Below are 19,990 nucleotides of genomic sequence, written 5' to 3' on the forward strand. Positions count from 1 at the left end.
CTTTAGAGACAATTAGAGGCATTTATTATGAATAATAAACAGTTTAATTAAAATAAGTGTACGTTAAATAACCTTAAATAGTACACTAAATTGTTGTAAGTATATAATATATTTAGGAAGATTTAACCGCAAAATAACTGTAGGTAGCAAAGCGAGGTGTTGTAGAAACGTAGTTAAATTAGAATGGTTTTTAATTGACTTACTACAGTACAACTTGTTTAATTGTGTTAAAAACCTATTCCTTAAGGGCAATTGGAATTAGTAATAACGTAATTCACAATGGTATTTATTAGAAAAAAATGAAAAACGTACATATTACACTTAAAAACAACAATCCTATACCTATCTAACAATAAAAAATGAAAATCAAATGAAAATGCCACTTAGGATACAATTAATAAATTGTGATGTAATATTCATTATTTACAATGATGCACTGATTGACATAAACAATATCTGAAAGCATAATATACTCGGTCGTGTCTGTACGTTACACCTTGAACACATCACGACATAAAATTTGAACAATTTTCATCAGTGAGGGCCAATTGCACCGTCAAAATTAAGTATCCCTTAAAGTTAAGCATAACTTAAATAAAATACCATAGCAACGTAATCGTTGCCATAGATTTTAAGTTCGACTTAACTTTAAGCAAGGCTTAATTTTGGTGCAACTGGGTCTCAGTAGCTTAAAAACTTAAACAATAATTTCGGTAGACAGCAATAGTAGCAAAAATATAACTCTTTCTACTTACCTAAGAAATAGTCGAAATATACATCAAGTCCCCATTTAATAAGTAATGACTTAAATTCGCTCATTTTGGGGTAGGTATGGCGTAAATTTCAGCTCTTGGTACACTAGGTACATATAATAAAACCGAATAAAACTTACACCCGCACAGCACAATGTATACCTGCATGCGTATATTAAGAAATTGGTATACCTACAGCTTTTATGGTCGTCAAAAAACGAACGAAAACGGCTTCTGAAGACGATTGCTACAAGTAGATGTTTACTCGCCATAAATTAGTATTTCATAACGCCAACTAAACTAAACGTTTGTGGCAGTTACAAAAACGTAATTAAGCAAGAATATCAAATTCAATGCATCAGTTTTATAACTGCAGCGAAAACGCTATCTGCTGTTATTGTACCTATGAAAATCTACAAGCGTTTAGCAAATATGTCTAATTGCCCTTATCCACCACTTCTAGAAAATCGATTTTACTTAACACAGTATATGAGATTATTGTCATAAATTGATAACTAATTGACGCAAATAAAAAGACATTTATTGTAATTAAAATATTTTCAGGTAGACACTTTGATTATATTATTTCTCTCAGTGTGGTTATATCGGTATACTACCCTCCATAATTATCTGAACACCTTGATCAATTTAGATACAATTTTCAGGACAGTTGTATTTATTTGGAAATAAAAAACGATGAAAATTTGAACATTATACAAATTAAAGTAGATAATACTAATAATAATAATGCTTCCATGGCCTTATCTTCTTCGCTGGATCTAACACATGTGGATTATGATGGGCTAAATGCTTTACAACCACCTGTAAACACTTGTAAACAGTTTAGTTGATCTTCTCAGGCGTCTTTGAGAATCTTGGAACACTGTACCACACTATAGGTATCCTCTTTATACTGTGACTGTGCAACGTAATTCTGTTATCGTGAATCCGTTGAAACTGTGACATATCTGCTAGATAGGTATAGAATGTGTCTATGTGACGAGTGTGGTACTTCGGAACCAGAAAATGTAATGAAGAAAGCAATCCCATGCAGTCAACTTCATTATGCAGTAACTTGTATAGCAATACCATAGTCCCATGATGGTTCCTCGATCTTCCAAGGCTTGAAACTGGAATCGCTCCGTTAATAACGCATTGTCACGTACTTGTGGAGGATTGTGGAGGGGGTGGCTGTAGATCGGGTGCAGTAGCAGGAGGTTTTGTCCCTCATGCAGTGACTGATTCGCTTGACGGGTACGCGAAAATGACAAAGTATCCTCTTGTAACCGTCTCAATCGCCCTTTGTGAGTACCCTCTTCCGACAATCCGTTCTTGAGGGAATATACCCGATTACGATAAGAGGCAGAGAAGGGGGGTATGGTTGATAGAAATTAATTCCTTTCGTTGAGACCTTTCATTAGAGTACCATGAAGAATAAAAGTAGTTCCACTCCCCCCTCCCCCTCTTCCCCGTACTTTGATAAGAGGACAGAAAGAAGGGCAGTAGTTGGTCGAAAACGGTTCCTTTCATTGCGACCTTTAATTAGAATACAATGAGAGATAACGAAAAAGAGTCTCAGGGGAACATTATAGTTTGCACAAACCAATTTATTTCGAAACATGTGCCCCCCCCCCCCTCCATTTTAAGTTTACGTTGGCACCACTAAATGCATGCGTAGGCAAAATCTGACACCAATCGGTTGTCGTATGTAAAAGTTATGCACGTTTTACTTTCAAAAACAGCATCTCAGGAAATAATTCATGTGGGCCCCCCTTTTAGACAGCGTAATTTGATGGCCGTCTGGCACACCTTCAAGCACAATAGCACATTTTTTTAATTCTTAAAAAATGCTCTGCTCTAAAAAGTGTTTAAGTACACATTTTCTCAGGGCCGTAGAGAGAAACTTGGGGCCCGGGGGGTTGTTAAGCACGGGCCCCTTTTTTGTGCTTAAACTTACCTATTCCACATTACTTTATTCTACTAATCATAAGGACTCATAATATGAAATATTTTATTTTAGTGAAATTGGTACCTATGCTTTATGGATGTAAAAATTTTATTCCCAAAAAACCATGCAATGGGCCCCTTTTCAAAATCCGGGCCCAGGGAGAATCCCCCCGTTTACCCCCCCTTCTCGTCAGGCCTGCATTTTCTAGTACAGGCTTTAGTAACGTTACATCCTTTTCCAAAGGCGGTTTTACTAAAACATGCGTTAATAAAACCGGCGTAAGTTGCGTTTTCACGTTGTTTTGCGCAGGCTTTAATATCGAAGGTTTATTAAAACCTGTGTTATATGTGTCCGTGTAGGTAAATAGCCCATTATTGTCGATGGAAATTCCATTACAACAAATTACAATGGAAACGTCAAAAGACTAAAACACGCATAATCCCCACTGGGAACACAGGCGAATCCCATCCAATCTAATCACTTCGGAATTCCGAATTCTCAAATTACATATGAATTCAATCGCCATGAGATCGATGTATTCGGAAGATGGCAATTAGAATACCGTGCGTTCTACCTTATAGTAGGAGAGTCAGTGACATATTTTAGTGATTATTTAGAAGGCCTGTTTTTTGTTAGAATGTTGAGGGGGGTATGTATATGAGTGCGAAGGCAGAATCAAAATTAGTATTCAATTAAGGCTGCAATTTTTTATTATTCAATTGGTAATCCACAATGTTCGGTACAATATTTGCAGATCGATTAGGCGGTATTCAGGGGTTGCAGATTAGGTACCCCCAGGGGTACCCCTAACGTGTCGTGTAAACCCCGAAGTTTTTATCATTTAGTTACGCTTCAATTTTTTATATGTTGTTATGTGAGCTGTTTCAATTCTAGATATCAATTGTAGTCCAGTCAATAGAGACCTAAATACGGGAGTTTAGTCAAAAATTTGGTGTCCAAGAGGTTATGACTGATTCTTATGTATTTTTTGGCGTAGATTCCGAATTTTTAATCTCCCACCAACCTTAGGGGGTGGGAACCCCCCCAAAATGCAAAAAACCCCAAAATTTCGGCCCAAAATTCAGAATTTTGGAAAAATCTCGCTAAATTTAGATTTTTGGCCCAAAGTACCTTAGTTCAAAATTAAAGTACACAAAATTTGCAGGAAAAGTGATATATACACTTTTGGTCTAGGACCAACGGGGGCGGAGATAAGAGGGGGGTCAAAAAAGGGTACTTTGTTGGAAAACGTGAAAAAAACGGAATTTCTCTGAATAACTCGCTAAATGTTGGTTTTAGAGAAAAAACTCAAAGGACCAAAATGAAAGTAGACGAAAAATTACTTCGGAAAGTGCCCGTGTGCGGAGCCGATGAAGGGGGGGAGGAGGGGGAGGGGGCGAGCGCAAAACCTCTCTTCCTGGCGCCGCGCGACGGCACTGGCATAAGGCGCTATACGCGCAGTTTCGGGTATCTCTGGCGGCCTCGGTCCCGGTCATAACGGATGCTTCTTTGTCCTTATTTTAGAAAGGGGCCTCTGGCTTCCCCCTCCCTCTTGTTGGTCGTTTGTATGCTTTTTGTGTCCTCTGGAAACCAGTTCAAGATCCCTCTTCAGTGCGTCTGTGTTGTCGCGTCGTGCGCATCACGCTATATTGCTCCGTGCTTATTTACTATTTTTCGCCTGAGCCAGTAGAGGTTGAGTTTTTATTTAAAGATGGCCTAAAAAAGTGCGAAAGTAACGTTTCTTGCTGTCCGCCATGCAAATCAGAATTTCAGACAAATACTACAATCTCCCCCAAAAATTGTAACTCGAGCACTAAATAAACAAGTATAAATTGTGCACAACTCCTGTGCAGATAAAGCGCATTTTTTTAACCGAAATAGCTTTTGTATGGACATCACCAATGGATATATTTCTTGCAGACGTTTCAATCGCCCTTTGATAGTACCCTCTTCCGACAATCCGTTCTTAAGGTATAAGGTAATATACCCGATCACGATAAGAGGTCGAGGAGGAGGGCTATGGTTGGTAGAAATTAATTCCTTGCGTTGAGACCTTTCATTAGAGTACCATGAAGGTTAAAACTAGTTTCACTCTCTCCCCTCGAGAGTATATGCAAGCGAACAAACTCAAAACGCACAGGCGCGCGAGCACGATATTACAGAAAATTTCGGTAAAAACAACAAACTTTTAACCGAAAAATAGTAAATAATAAAATAAATAAGCACGGAGCAATATAGCGTGATGCACACGACGCGACAACACAGACGCACTGAAGAGGGATCTTGAACTGGTTTCCAGAGGACACAAAAAGCATACAAACGACCAACAAGAGGGAGGGGGAAGCCAGAGGCCCCTTTCTAAAATAAGGACAAAGAAGCATCCGTTATGACCGGGACCGAGGCCGCCAGAGATACCCGAAACTGCGCGTATAGCGCCTTATGCCAGTGCCGTCGCGCGGCGCCAGGAAGAGAGGTTTTGCGCTCGCCCCCTCCCCCTCCTCCTCCCCTTCATCGGCTCCGCACACGTGCACTTTCCGAAGTAATTTTTCGTCTACTTTCATTTTGGTCCTTTGAGTTTTTTCTCTAAAACCAACATTTAGCGAGTTATTCAGAGAAATTCCGTTTTTTTCACGTTTTCCAACAAAGTACCCTTTTTGACCCCCCTCTTATCTCCGCCCCCGTTGGTCCTAGACCAAAAGTGTATATATCACTTTTCCTGCAAATTTTGTGTACTTTAATTTTGAACTAAGGTACTTTGGGCCAAAAATCTAAATTTAGCGAAATTTTTCCAAAATTCTGAATTTTGGGCCGACATTTTGGGGTTTTTTGCATTTTTGGGGGGGTTCCCACCCCCTAAGGTTGGTGGGAGATTAAAAATTCGGAATCTACGCCAAAAAATACATAAGAATCAGTCATAACCTCTTGGACACCAAATTTTTGACTAAACTTTTCTCTATTGACTGGACTATTGGCAGAACAACATGCCGGTGTCAACACCCTTTTAAAACGATTAAAACGTTCCTTGTTGACGCTTTGATTTATAGATCTTTAGGGTAGGAGTAGTGCTACTATAACTACAATACATGATGCGGCCAGATTAATGTAAACTTTATTCTTGTAATAATCTTAAAATTAATATGGAACATTGAATCACATGTAACAACTTGTAAACTATTAAAAAATTAACTTAGACGAGTTTCAGAGAAATAAATGTATTTTGTGTTCCAACTAACTTTTTGATTGATACTTATATACAATTTCGCATCAGGGTGTCTAGGTATACCAACAAAATATCATCGTTTCAAATGGAACACCCACTACATATTTATTATTTATTCAATATTTTCAAATAAAAAATCTATGGCACATAATTACTGCTCTAAGTTAGTCGATAAGCAAAGGGAAATAACTTATGAAAACTATCTTAATAAAAGTCAACACAAAACAAATTACAATCAACTACAATCAACAATAATTGTTGTTCCCAACCCAATCGATACAAAAACTGAATAATAAAAAAACATTTTAGCTTCATGATTAAGAGCAAAACGTTTAGATTAGATTCTTTTGATTGCACTTCAGTTAGTTTAAAAAAATTATTTTTCATTTTGTCAAATTCTAGATTGCATGTTTAAAGCTCTATACTTCAGAGTTAAATTTCAGAATTTCATTTTTTTCAATATGTATAGAATATACCTATAGCACAGTATAAAGAGGGGATATACTGTGCCTATAGGCCTTTTCCAAATTTATTTTGTTGGATATCTTGAGAACTTAATGCTCAAATGTTTTTAAGATTTGCTAATGCCTTTTACATGCCAATACAACAGATTATGTGACTTCAAAGTTGGTAATACTGCAGACTTTAATTGGAACACACTACCGTACAACAAAATACAGAAGTATAACATACTCTTATCAAAATTTAAATAATCGGTAAAGTAAGCATTAAACACTTATTATACAAATATTTAATTTAACTGATATTTGACCATAGACTTAATTTCACTGTAATAAATACTTTACTTCAACATATAACAGCATAGATACATGTGTATAGAGGTATAGGTATCATTAACAGTAAAATCTACTAAATTAAAAAAGTAATATAGTCCTTATTAAATTAACGTCTGTCTATTTTTTAACCACATTCAATTTTTTAAATCTTACTCTATTAGTGATAATTAGGTACGTTCTCTAGGCCCACCAATAGCACTGCGTTGCGATGAAGTGTTTCTTTACTTAAGCGAATTGTTTCGAAGTTGACGGTATCTCCTCTTTAAAACCATTTGCCCCGTTATCTTCTTCTTGGATTGCCAGAGGTACCTGTACAATATAAACCTGCAAGGGGTGTATTATATCATATAACGATTAAAGCACGATCGTGAAATAGACAGAGATAAATGATTTGTTTCTATTTCGGTGCTACAATGAGATTTTTGTACAACTGTTTTCGGCAAAAACAGTATTACAAAGACTTTCATGGTAATACGTGCATTAAGTGTACTTATGCGATTTTTTGCATTAATTATTTGAATTAAAAGAAAGGATAATAGTTGTGTTATGTCACAATGAAAAGATGCTACCTACGGGAACGGGAAACTTAATTTAGTACGGTAAACAAGATAGGTACATTCAACCGCTCACCGCTCTAAGATCTTTATTTCTTACTCTGAGGTAGTTCTTGTGTTTACAATTACAAATTATTAAAAGTCAGCCATGACAGTTGTCAAAGAACATCTCTCGACTCATGCGCCGCCCGTGACGACTTTATGGTACTAATATTATTTTTGGTAACTTTTAATCTTCGTCAACCTCAAATTATCAGATGTCAAATCAAATTGCGTAAAATTTATGGGCCAATTGCGTCAAAATTAATGAAGTCTTCTTTAAAGTTAATCCAAAGGTTACCCTTATGGTTGTTTGCACCGACAAATTTAAGTGTAACTTAGCTTGAGCGTAGCTTAAAATCCAGGGCAACCGTTGTCTCAATAATCGTTGCCATGGATTTTAAGCTACGCTTAAGATATTATGGCTTAAGCCATAGTATTTTATGGCTTAAGCTAAGCCGTAGCCTACCGATAGATCTAGCCGTGACATTGATTTAGTGACGTCACAACTGGAGATGGGCCACTGCAACGCGATACTATGTGTTTAAATGCAATTTGATTCGCGTGCGTAGGTACTCATTTAACGCGAAAACATTAAGTAATTACTTATTTTGAGCCGCAGGATTGTTATATGTTGTTTCCTAATTATAGACACGTGTTATTATGCAAAAATTTTATTAAATACGTACATAAACAACAGATACTCACTGAAAACCGAGCTGAAAACAAATAAAATTTATACATTCTAATACACACATCTGCCTTTTTTAGCGTAACACAACGAAGTTGAGGTAACGCTTATGTGCTCATTATTCCGTCGTCTGCCTATCTGTCTGTTCCATCGAGATCTCGGCCCCTGGACCACCTAGTGACTACAGGTTTTCGGTCATTTGTAGTTTGCAAAGGTCTATATTTTCCCGTTACTCATCATTTACATCCTTTTCATATATGATGGCTGATTTTCAAAAATGGTGGGATACGTGTCTTCGGCAAGTTTAATCTGGTCTCATGGAACTGTTAATACTGTATCGTCTTATCTAGTCATCTTGTCTACCCGAATAATGAAAATGTCGCAGAAATGCTTTATACAAACCCTGGAGTAACTAGTAATTTCAAAATTGTCCCGGTGAATACATCTTAACCACTTTTTGTGATCGTCTTCATTTTTCGGAAAACGAAAAACCGTAAGGAACCTTGTCTCTTGAACTATAATTGCTTTTGCAACCAGGGACGCAGCACGTATTTGGCATTTTCTTACTTTTCTGTTCGAATACAGTTAATTTAAGTGTACAACATTAAACTACTTGGAATTAATTACATTAAGTCGATATGACGGCCGCCGTCAGTTGTGACGTCAACGCAATAGTGGAGATGAGGGTCACGCTCACGGCTAGTTCTATCGGTAGGCTACGGCTAAGCTCCACTTAAATTTGTCGGTGCAAACGGCCATTAGTCTTTGGTTAAGCATAACTTAAATACAATAGCAACGATTGTCTTAACAATCGTTGCCATATAGATTTTAAGTTCGACTCATGTATCGTGGTTCGACTTAGCAAGGCTTAATTTTGTTGGTGCAACTAGACTAGGGCTATGTGTATTCATTGATTTTTGGTACCCAGTGCTAAATAAGTTTAGTGTGAGTTACCATCATTCTAAATCCACAGTTTTCTTGTAATAGATGTAACTAATATTCAAGAAACAATTTGCGCGTTAAGCAAAAATGCATTCAATGGTACACACGCACGCCACATTTTTAGTTAATTGTAACCTAGGCAAGCAAATGAAGTATTTATTTGATTAAGTTTGTTTTTCATGTTTTAATAATAAATGCTTATAGACTAAGAAGCTGTCGGATTGATATTTGCAGAAATGGCCCTTCGTAAATACGGTTCCCGAGACGACCTTTTGTTACAAGTAATAGCTCAAGGTTCCGATTCACAGCTGTATTCGCAACTTGGCGACTTGTGCTTTTCTGCCACTAGGACGACTTCAAACAACCACTTTTTGAAGCGTACCCCTTGAATGTATTTGGGAAGAAGAATGTCGTTGAGAAGGTTACATTATTGTATCTGGTAAAGATCGACTTGTCTGTATCAATCACCGAGAGGGAAAACCCGGGCACTTCCTGCATATACTAATTCGTAATTCGTATCGATTGCCGATTAACTTTGAATGCCTTTTCTATATAAATTGCTGCTTAGCATCCACCCTGTTATAATGGTCGAGAGGGGAAGGAATATCTTTCGCATTTTCTACGTAAAATTAGACAATAAATAAGGGCCAAACCCGGAAATTTGAAAAAACAAACTGAAAATTGGCAAACATGTTCAGGATAGGATAGGATGCCAGAACCAATTTATGAAAAGTCCCAAAAGATCCCGGTTGGGGAACGGGCGCCATCTTAAAAAAACTACCCCTAAACTCGATTTCTCGAGTTTTGAGCAAAACCAATGAACCAATGGTCTGATTCTCGTTGCTAAGGTGTCAAAATGTTTGTTTTAATGTGTATTTGGAGTAAAAACATAATTCCGCACATAAAGAAGCCCTTGAAAATTCGTACTTTTTAGAAAGATCACCCCCAACCTGGATTTTTCACGTTTTCGGCATTTGTTGTTGTTTTGCTTGCGCAATCCTAGGATTGGTTGGACGCAGTCCTCCACCTTTTCCTATCCTGCGCTAATCTTTTCAGTTCTACATAACTACTTTCTATCGGGTGATCAAAAAGAACTGCAGACAGTTCAAATTGGACGCTTTAAGTTTTCAATGTTTTTTACTTAAGGAATTGGCAAACATGTTTAGAAGGTAGTTTATTTATGCATTAGTGATTAAATTGATCCACCACTGCTTTTACATAAATGACTTGGTATGTTACCAACGTTATACATGTTTAGTTTTACGGAAAATTCAAACTGTCCGCACTACTTTTTGATCACCCGGTATAGCTAGTAGTGCTATTCCTCCGTGTCTTAGCACGTACGCTAACATTCTATCTCGTCTTCTCGGTACGGTTTTCCATATTTCTCTATTTCCTGTACTAGCTCCAAGACTGCTTCGTTTGTTACCCAATCCATCCAGATAATCCTCATTCTATCCTACTTTTTCCTGCCTATCGTCCAGGTTTCGCACCTGTATGACCTACACTCCATTTGTACGTTTTTATCAATCTTTTCCTCATTTCCTAATTTATCTCGGATCGTAGCAGGTCCCACTTTTATGCCAATGCTTTTTTAGCCTGCGCTATCTTGGATTTTATATCTTCCTTGCAACGATTATCTTGTGTAACCTTACTACCTAAACAGCAAAAGGAGCGGTTATCTTAGAAAGTGTTTATGTAATACGGAAACTGGTTTCCTCATCGGCAGCTAAAAGGGCGCTAGAAATTAAATCACCTTCTGTTTATTCCTAAAATAAATAAATAAATCTGGAAGCTACGGTTTCTTAGTAACGAAACACCCAAATTTATATCACGTTTCGATACCGTGCGTTCAGGTGTAACGGTTACTTTTGTAAGAGTAGATCGGTGTCTGATTTTTACTCATAGTATAGATTTTCGTCATTGTGTTGTCGTTCGGTCTCGGAATGTTTCCAGTTTAAAACCTGTGTATGGATTGATTATTTTCACGCCGTTTTTTTAGTTATGTGCGAATAGTTGATTAATTGTAAAATGCATTTAAATATTTTTTACGTGCAACTTAACCCGACTGCAAATAATAATGAATAAAATAGTGTTCATTTAGTTAGTACTCTCAATCTTGTTCTGAACTCTGAAGGTTTTTTTTAACAGAAATTTTGACATTCAGATAGAGAACGTCAAGAAGAACGATTAGAAACATCAATACTACCTAATTATCCGAAGCTTTATTTAACAATAGCCGGAAAAGAGAGAAACCCATGATGGGGGTGGTTTTTTGAAAAAGGTCACATTTGAAAGGGCATCGTATTATACGGAATAATTATTTCACTCATAACAAACATCAAAACAGCCATTTTGACACCTTGACGACGAAATTTGGACCATCCGTTCACTTGTTATCCTCAAAAATCGGAAAATCAAATTTAGGGGTAGTTTTTTCAAGATGGCGTCCGTTCTCCAACCGGGATCTTTTGGGACTTTTCAGGATTTAGTTCTAGCACCATGCTCACCATGTATGAAAATTTTCAGCTTGTTTTTTCAAATTTCTGGGTCAATGTCTACTTTTACTGGACTATACGTACGCGATCATCGATTAACTTGGAACGCCTTTTTCGTATGAATCGCTGCTTACCATCCACCGCCGCCTTGGTTATGGTTACATTTACATTTACACATTCACCATCATAAATAAATTTATGCACATCCTCGGAATTGAAAGTTTCCAAATGTGAGTGAGTGATCTACGCCACGGTCGTATATACAGGTGTGGAAACTCGAGCCTATTTCCTATATGAGAAGTGAGGCTCTTCTTACGCGTCGTCGATCGCTTAGTACCATAAAGTCGTCACGGGCGGCGCATGAGTCGAGAGATGTTCTTTGACAACTGTCATGTCTGACTTGTAATAATTTGTAATTGTAAACACAAGGACTACCTCAGAGTAAGAAATAAAGATCTGAGAGCGGTGAACGGACAACAACAATTGAATGTACCTATCTTGTCTACCGTACTAAATTAAGTTTCCCGTTCCCGTAGGTAGTATCTTTTCATTGTGACATCTGACATAACATAACTATTATCCTTTCTCTTAATTCAAATAATTAATGCAAAAAATCGCATAAGTACACTTAATGCACGTATATACGGTTTTCGATATAAATAGCGTTGCACGTCATCAACAGAAGAAAATGGCATGCCAATTTAAATCAAGATTTGGCGGATTTATATTCATTATTATTTAGTTACTTTTTGGGAGAATAAGTTGGCAGATTCGGAATTTTTTTTACAATGTTGTCAAACGTTATTTGTTATTTGTTGACATTTGACACTTTGGTTCGGTTTTTGCGTGTGAAAGTTTTCGGTTATTCTTGTGGTTGTTGTTATTATTCATCTTCGCTCTTAGTGCAAAAAAATGTGTTCTTTTCAGAACAAAATTGCTGTTTGTTGTACATTCTACCGTTATTTGCATTCGTACTCGCCACAATGCCGAAACATTTGAACAGTAAAGCGAAGGAACTCCTTGCCTCTTTAATTCAATATTTTGAACAGGAACGAGATAATGGGGGTTCCTTATTACCATTAGGTTCAGTTCGAGAGGTAAGAATGGTTTCAATTACTTCTGACTACTTCTACTAATTGTGATTACCTTCAGCGCGTTGCGGGCAGCATTACATTTAAACATTTCTACGGTCAGCAGAATTTCCCAAGCTTTTAAACAAAACGAAGCTTTGATATCGCAGATCTTGTATTTGCATCTAAAAGTACTGGCGATTACCACGGAGAAATGAATCGTGAAAACTTTTTACATTGGTTTGAAAAACAATTATTAGTAAATTTAGAAGAACCAAGTGTTATCGTATTGGACAATGCTTCTTACCACAACACCTTATTGACACAAAATCCAAACAACATGTGGAGAAAAGCATATATTCAAGATTGGTTACACAATAAGAGAACCGAATTTTTTGAAACCGATTGAGCTTATGTTGATTATCATTTTATGTAGTTCAATAAAATTTCTTGTGTTTTTGTCTCGGTTGAACTTACTAGTTTCAAATTCCACTACAGCAAGAGTTAGCCATATGCTCTTGTAAAATAACGTAAAATCAATCAAGATTTCAAGCCAGCATGAACTTGATATTTATTTGCTGATCGCCTATGCAATGGTTTATAACTTCCGAAACATTTACATAATACCGCAATGCCCATATTCCTCATCTTTCTGCTCACAACGGCAGCGATACGTTATAAACAAAATGCTAATAGTACTACAGACTTAGACTGCACTTTCCTTGAACCCGTCGCAGCACAGTAGGAAGGGGTTTTATTTATGCCCAGTAGGTTGGTTTCACACATAGAGCCCAAAAAATTATCTCTGAATTTTCTAGTTCATCATGGTAGAAACATAACCTAAAAGTGTTTCCTAAATAAAAGGTTAATATATCAGCATACCTTAGAAATATTTGGCAATGCCGTGTATTGTTAACGTCATCAAATCAATGTCGTGCAACGCTTTTTATAGCGAAAACCCTTATAGAAAAAAAACATACGCGCTTAAATTTGAACCTGGGTGGTCGCGATGTACGCCAACGATTATACAATCTGCGCCAACCGGACGTATGAACGTAAGAACGGAACCGTAAAATCTTACGTTAACGAAAATAATACGATTTATAGTTCCGTAGTGGCAAGCGGCAGCTTGCACATTAGCGCGTAACGAATTCTGTCATTGTATGTCATCTGTCAGCAAGAGTAACGTGCATTTCAAAATAATAATAACCAACAAAGTGTCAATAATTATTGTAAATAAACGAAACGAACGTCAGGATAAACTCAACTGTTTGAATTATCCGAGTACTACCGAAGACACGCGCGTTAGCACGATTGACCGTAAGAAATAAGATTTGGGCATTTCCTACGTACCGTAACCGTTCTAACGCAACGTTAACGCCAACTATAAAAATGTTCGCGCGCAACAAGTATGGTTTAATTCCAAACGTTACGGTACGGTGTTGCGGGTACGGAACTATAAATTCAGCTTAGTCCTTTAGTTCATGTCTCAAACAACAGAGTTTCCAGACCTGTGTATACAAACGTGATCTTCGCTGCCAACTCAAACTTGTCTCAGATTAACAAAGTCAACGTAAAAAGTGTTGCCAACTTAAGACATTGATTCTAAAGTTTCCTGTAGTTTTTAATAATCACTTTTTAATTAATTTAAAGCACCGAAATAGAAAAAACAGTAAGTATGAAAAACACGTGTCGCTACGCCACTCGTGCCACAAGATAGTCGTATTACAAATAGGTCGCATTTAGAGAATGCAATCCCACAGCAAAATCTCAATCCCGGTATTTGCAAGATCGTTAGATGTTAATCCCGCGGGATCCCGGTATTTGCAGGATCCCGCAAAATTTTAAATAAATAATAAGCAATTTTGTGCGGTTAACATCTGTATTAAAATAAATCGATATTTATCACAATATTCAACAAAAAAGTAGGTACCTTCAGCCTAAGTTAGAACTCAAAAAACCCTCACCTGTAAAGCACAAAAAAAGGTGAACTTCTAAAGTGCCTCAAAAATCATAGTACATTTTTAACAATTATTTTAGAAATAACTTTTCCGTTATGCATTTCCTTAACAAAGTAAACAGAGTCGTCCCCTTGGTCAACAAATTCCTCAGTCCCGCAAATCCCGCGGGATCCCGCTCCATTTATGTGCCGGATTAATCCCGCAAAAATGCTGAGGGATCCCGGTATTTCGGGATCCCGCGATCCGGGTATTGCATTCCCTAGTCGCGTTGTAACACTTGTCTTTCAATATACTATTTCTGAATTGGGCACAAATATAAAGCATTGAAGGAGTCATGTAAGGTGGACAAAAATGGCACACCGCTTACGGTTAAACCGTCAATGTACAATTTATTAGGAGTTACGTACCGGCCTGTCTTCAGTTAGTGTTGGAAGGAGCTCATCCGTAGAACGCGGGCTAGGTGTTGGAGGAACCCTTCCGTTTGATGCTATTCGTGCAAACCGCCTTTGCATTTCTCTTTCTTCTTTTTGTTCTTTTTCTCTTTCGAATCGTCTTGCACTAAAACTACGAACTGATGAAGTACTATGTATTGATGTTAAACTTGGTCTTCTGGATCCTACGGATTGAAAAGCATGAAAATTTTGAATTTCTTTTCACTATTGTGAAAAGCGTGGCGCTAGTGTACTATTGGCGTGAATATTAAAGTAACCTACTGTGTAAAGTGTCCTTTTATGCTGTTGTACCTACACATGCTGATTGGTGAAATATAGGTACCTACTTTTGTGAGAACATATTTAGGTAATTAATCTCAGATCAATCGGCTGCAATACAAAGATTGAAACGAAAAACAACTACTAAATCGCTCAAGCTTTAAAATGTTTTCAAAATAACGAGTTTAGAGGCGTTAGGGTTTTGTTGTATATTACCTAACCCTTTAATATTTTATTATAGCTTCTCATGAAAAAGTGCTGCCAATGATTTCTTTGGTGCGTTGATACGCTAAGAGACAAATATCTTATGTTTTTTTAAGTTTTCTTTGCTCTTTGAAAAGTTGACCTGAAGGTAACTGCCGTACCTAATGTAGTTAATTGCATAACTATTGATTTTTTAATTAATTATATTTCAGACTAAATTGACAATAATGGTACCGCTGAAAGTACAGGAAAGAACCTTTTTTTAAGTATTGGCTTTCAAGAACATTGTCACCTTATCATAAACGTAATTTCACTCAACCTTTTCAAGTAGGTATAATTATACATGGTGAACAAATTAGGTATGTAAAAAATTGAGTGGTGAATGTAACCCAAACAAACGTTTTAAATACATTAAAGATGTCAAAATGTCGTTGGGAGTTACGTTCCCAGTTATCCAATTTACATATCTTCTTTAATTTACCTTTCAGCTGGTTTGTAACAGTATATTTCTGTACTCTGGTTATTTAAAGTTTTATTTTTACGTAATTAAAATGTAAAGTCTAAATGTAATCATGACTCCCAAGGACGAATGATGTGACTGAATGAGAATGCATTTAAAGGAATTTATCTATTTCAAGTCATTGTATCCGAATGTACATTTTAAATATAGCCGCTATGAAGCAGAAAGAAAATTTAATACAAGTAATAATCGCGGTGTAAATAGAATTGCGTTCACCGAGAGAGAAACTTTATTTACTAAACAAAATGCCTGCTTGTTATGGTATAACAAGTTGTCTATTTCAAGACACAGGAGTATAGGTAAATGATTATTAATGATTATTAATAATGTAAATTAGGGAAAAAACTGCATAGAAATAACGAGCATTAACGCTAAGGTCAAAGTCCGAGTCATTGTAAATAATTCATTTAGAGCTACCGCTGTCAAATTGGCAAAATCTTAATTCATGGACGTTCAAGCTATACATGTGTGAGTTTGCGCGGCAAAGCGAATTGAGGACAATGGATACAAACTACGAAAGTATAAATACGGGGATTTCAAGCACCACAGAAGGGACTAGGGAGTTGCTCGCCGCCCTTTTGCGGAGCAGCTTCTATGTCAGTGGCGCCCTAAATTATAAGCGCGGAGTTTCATAATAGAGCGTTAAGTCGACCTTTGTAAGAAAAGCAAGCAAAAGAACCGAGTGAAATCATCTCCATCGAGCCAGTGTAGTGTACAAGAGAGCGAAAACGATTCTTCACCGCGTACCGAAGAAAATCGGAAAATTGCCAGATTACCGAAGACGAGTATTCAGTCTCTGTTACCGGGCGGGGTAACGTAAGTGGCAAACGGAGGTTGAAAACGTATATTACACAATATTTACAAATAATACAGAGGATATATGTACATATATAAGATCGCTTCTGGCACGTGGGATGGCGCCGGACTTGACTACGGTCAAGCCGGGAAGTGATGGCGTGCGGAGACGGTACTTGAGCCCAAGCGACCAGCCTCAGTCGCTTGTGTAGGGTAAGGTAGGCTTGCCCAGGCACAAGTGAAGTTCCCCTGTCGGTGCGCTGCTTATAAACGATTTCCGGTAGAGGCGTCTGGCGACGCGGCCAATAGGGCGCTAGTGGATGGTGGGGTGGAAGTTGCAACCCCTCTCCTAGTCGTCGTAACAGTATCCCCCCCCTGTAAAGGGGTTGCGACGGCGGGGTGCAGGCGCTGTAGCAAACGGCGGTGACGGGGTTGTCGTTGGTTCCGTGGTGGCGTCGGTGAAATGATTCTTGGCGGAAGTTCCGGTACTGGTGCCGGGGTGGGTTGGTTGGGTGCAGGGCGTAGATCGTGTACGTGCACCTTTACCAGTTCGTTTCCTCGCCTTATCCAGTACGCGTTTGTGCCCGCCAGCGCTTCGATGGTGTAGGGACCTGTGTACTTCATGTGAAAGTTCCCGGAGTGTTGGTCCCTGGATCTTTCCATCACTCCGTCGCCTACTTGGTACTGGGTGCGGGCTGGCCCGTAGTTCGCGTACCGGCTGCGGGATCGTGCCTGGTTCCTGTGCACCGTCTGTACGACCTCCTCTCGGGCTTCTCCTGTCGGTGGAGGTGGTCGATCCCTGGCTTTCCACTCTCCTGGCCTGGGTAGGTCGTAGCCTAGCAGCGCGTGGCTCGGCGTGAGTCCAGTAGCGGCGTTTCTCCTCGTACGTAACGTGAACATGACAATGGGTAGTACGGCCGCCCAGGCGCTGGGGCTTTGTCCCACCAGATGAGTGCGGAGGCCCTTTTTGATTTCTTGGTTCCGGCGTTCGACGGGGTTCGCCTGCGGGTGCCATATGGGCGTCGTCCAGTGCATTGCTCCCCACTTCCGAAGTGCCGCGTCCCATGTCACTGATGTGAATTGCGGTCCGTTGTCTGAGATGATCGCTCTCGGGAAACCATAGCGTGCGAATACCTCGTGTTCCAGGATTCTGACCACTGTTGGAGCGACTGCTTCCTTTACTGGAAATGCCTCCACCCACATGCTGAAGAGGTCCGTGATCACGACTATCTGGCGGTAGCCTGTAGGTGTGGCGTCGTAGGGGCCCATCAAGTCTACGGAAACCGCTTCCCAGGGTCGTGTGGGTTTGCGTGGGCGTACGGTGGCGTCCTGGACCGGGCCTCTTTTGACTGCCGCGCAAATCCAACATGCTCGTACATAATTCCGCACCGTGTCTCCCAGTTTCGCCCAGTGGTAATGTGTCATTATGGCCCGTTCCGTTTCTTCGGCTCCTGGGTGTCCAGCTGTGGCTGCGTTGTGGTACGCTTCTAGTACCGCTGGTTGAAGGCTGCAGGGGACTACGAGTAGGTTCCCTTGGGGTGCTTTGCGGTAGAGGTAACCGTTGTCCACCGTGTAATCCCGGTTGAACCTTGCTTGTGCTGGTGTCGCTGGTCCTTCCTGCTGTATTCTGTGCCAGGTGCGTACCAGAACGATGGCGTTTTCGTTTGTCTTTTGGCACTCCTTCACATGGTCCGCCAAATTGGCCACTTCCACTGCCGCGATTACCGGGGTGCTGTTGGTTTGTTTGGACTCGTGTGTGGTCGTAGGTGGCAGCATGCGGTTTACGTCTTCTGCCGTGGCTTCTTCGGCTTCTTCTGCTGATGGGTGGCGGGACAGGTGGTCTGGAAGCTCGTTTTCTTTCCCCGGACAGTGGACCACATCAAATGTAAATTCTTGGAGCCGTAATGCCCAACGAGTTAGCTTGCTCTTTTCGTCTTTTGTGCGATCCAGCCACAGGAGAGCGCGGCTGTCTGTCTTCAACGTAAAACGTCTATCTTCCAGATATGGCCGGTATCGTTTAATGGCCCATACTACTGCCAAGCACTCCTGTTCGTTGATATGGTAGCGTCTCTGCGCGTGGTTAAGTTTGGCACTGGCGTAGCTGATAATTTTTTTCTCTCCGGGGTGGGGTTCTTGAAAGAGTACGGCCGCAATCCCGTTTTCGCTGGCGTCGGTTTGCAGCACGAATGGAGTGGCGAAGTCCGGACGGCTGAGTTGGAGTGGTTTGCTAAGTGCTGCTTTTAACTGGCTAAAGGCGACGTCGGCTGCCGCTGTCCATCGGAAAGGGGTGTTCTTTGTTAGTAAGTTATCCAACGGTGCTTGTAATTCGGCACACCGGGGCACGTACTCTCGTAGCCAGTTGGTCAATCCTAGAAAACTTCTTAGCTTCTTCCTCGAGGTGGGCCGGTCTGCGGTCCGGATTGCTTCGATGTGTTCCTGGCACGGGCGGTTCCCGTTCGCCGTGATGTTGTGGCCCAGGTATTGGATCGTTTGCACCCCGAAGCGACACTTTTCGAGGGACAAGCGGAGTTTGTGGCGTTGCAGTCGTTCCAGCACGAGGTGTAGATGTTTGAGGTGCTCGTCCCAGGAGTCTGAGTAGATTATTATGTCATCCAGGTATACCATGACGAATTTCCGTAAATACCCGGCGAGAACGTCCTGGGTCATTAGCTTCTGGAACGTAGCAGGTGCATTCTTGAGCCCGAACGGCATTACTTTGAATTGATAACTCGCTCCATCAGGGGTTGAAAACGCGGTGAGATGTCGGGATTCCGTCTCTAGCGGCACCTGCCAGTAGCCTGATTTGAGATCCAGGCTGGAAAAAACTTTGGCCGTCCCCAGGTCTCGGAGGGTCTCCTGTATGACTGGCAGGTTGGTGCTCTCGTCTTTTGTGATGGCGTTTAGACGACGGTAGTCGATGCAGAATCTCGGGCGGCCGTCTTTTTTCTGAATTATGACGATGGGCGAGCAATATTCGGACGTGCTGGGCTCGATCACCTGCGCTGCTAACATAGCTTCCACTTCATCCGCGATGACCTTCTTTTTGTTTGGCGAATGTCGATATGGCGGAAGTCGGAAGGGCGTTGTTTTGGTGACTCGGATGCGATGTGTGGTGGATGCTGTTGTTGTGGGCGTTGCAGGATCGGCAAGTGTGCTACCGAAAGTTTCCAGCAGTGTGGCCAGGCGTCGATCGAGTGGTGGTTGGAACCCGTGCTTGACTCCGGCGAAGTTTATGGAGTCGCTCGTTGTTGGGCCGCGGTTCGGAGCTTGGTCCCAGTGTGTTGTCTGC

General features: G+C 40.0%; 1 protein-coding gene across 5 annotated transcripts in view; it reads right to left on the minus strand.

Moving 5' to 3' along the window:
- Nucleotides 1-5,797: 5,797 nt before the first annotated feature.
- The window catches only part of LOC116164603, a 46,205-nt gene continuing 32,012 nt past the window's right edge, over nt 5,798-19,990 (minus strand). For 4 of the 5 annotated variants that reach the window (XM_031478799.1, XM_031478798.1, XM_031478796.1 and 1 more), the window contains 2 exons: nt 14,880-15,088; nt 5,798-7,041 (listed from right to left, as the gene is read on the minus strand). In XM_031478799.1, coding sequence (XP_031334659.1) covers nt 6,943-7,041; nt 14,880-15,088 — 308 coding nt within the window. In that variant the 3' untranslated portion in view covers nt 5,798-6,942. The remainder of the gene's footprint in view (nt 7,042-14,879; nt 15,089-19,990) is intronic. The other variant, XM_031478795.1, reaches the window with a different exon arrangement.

This window comes from Photinus pyralis, unplaced genomic scaffold, assembly GCF_008802855.1.
Source record: "Photinus pyralis isolate 1611_PpyrPB1 unplaced genomic scaffold, Ppyr1.3 Ppyr1.4_LG2, whole genome shotgun sequence".
NCBI classification, from domain to species: Eukaryota; Metazoa; Arthropoda; class Insecta; order Coleoptera; family Lampyridae; genus Photinus; species Photinus pyralis.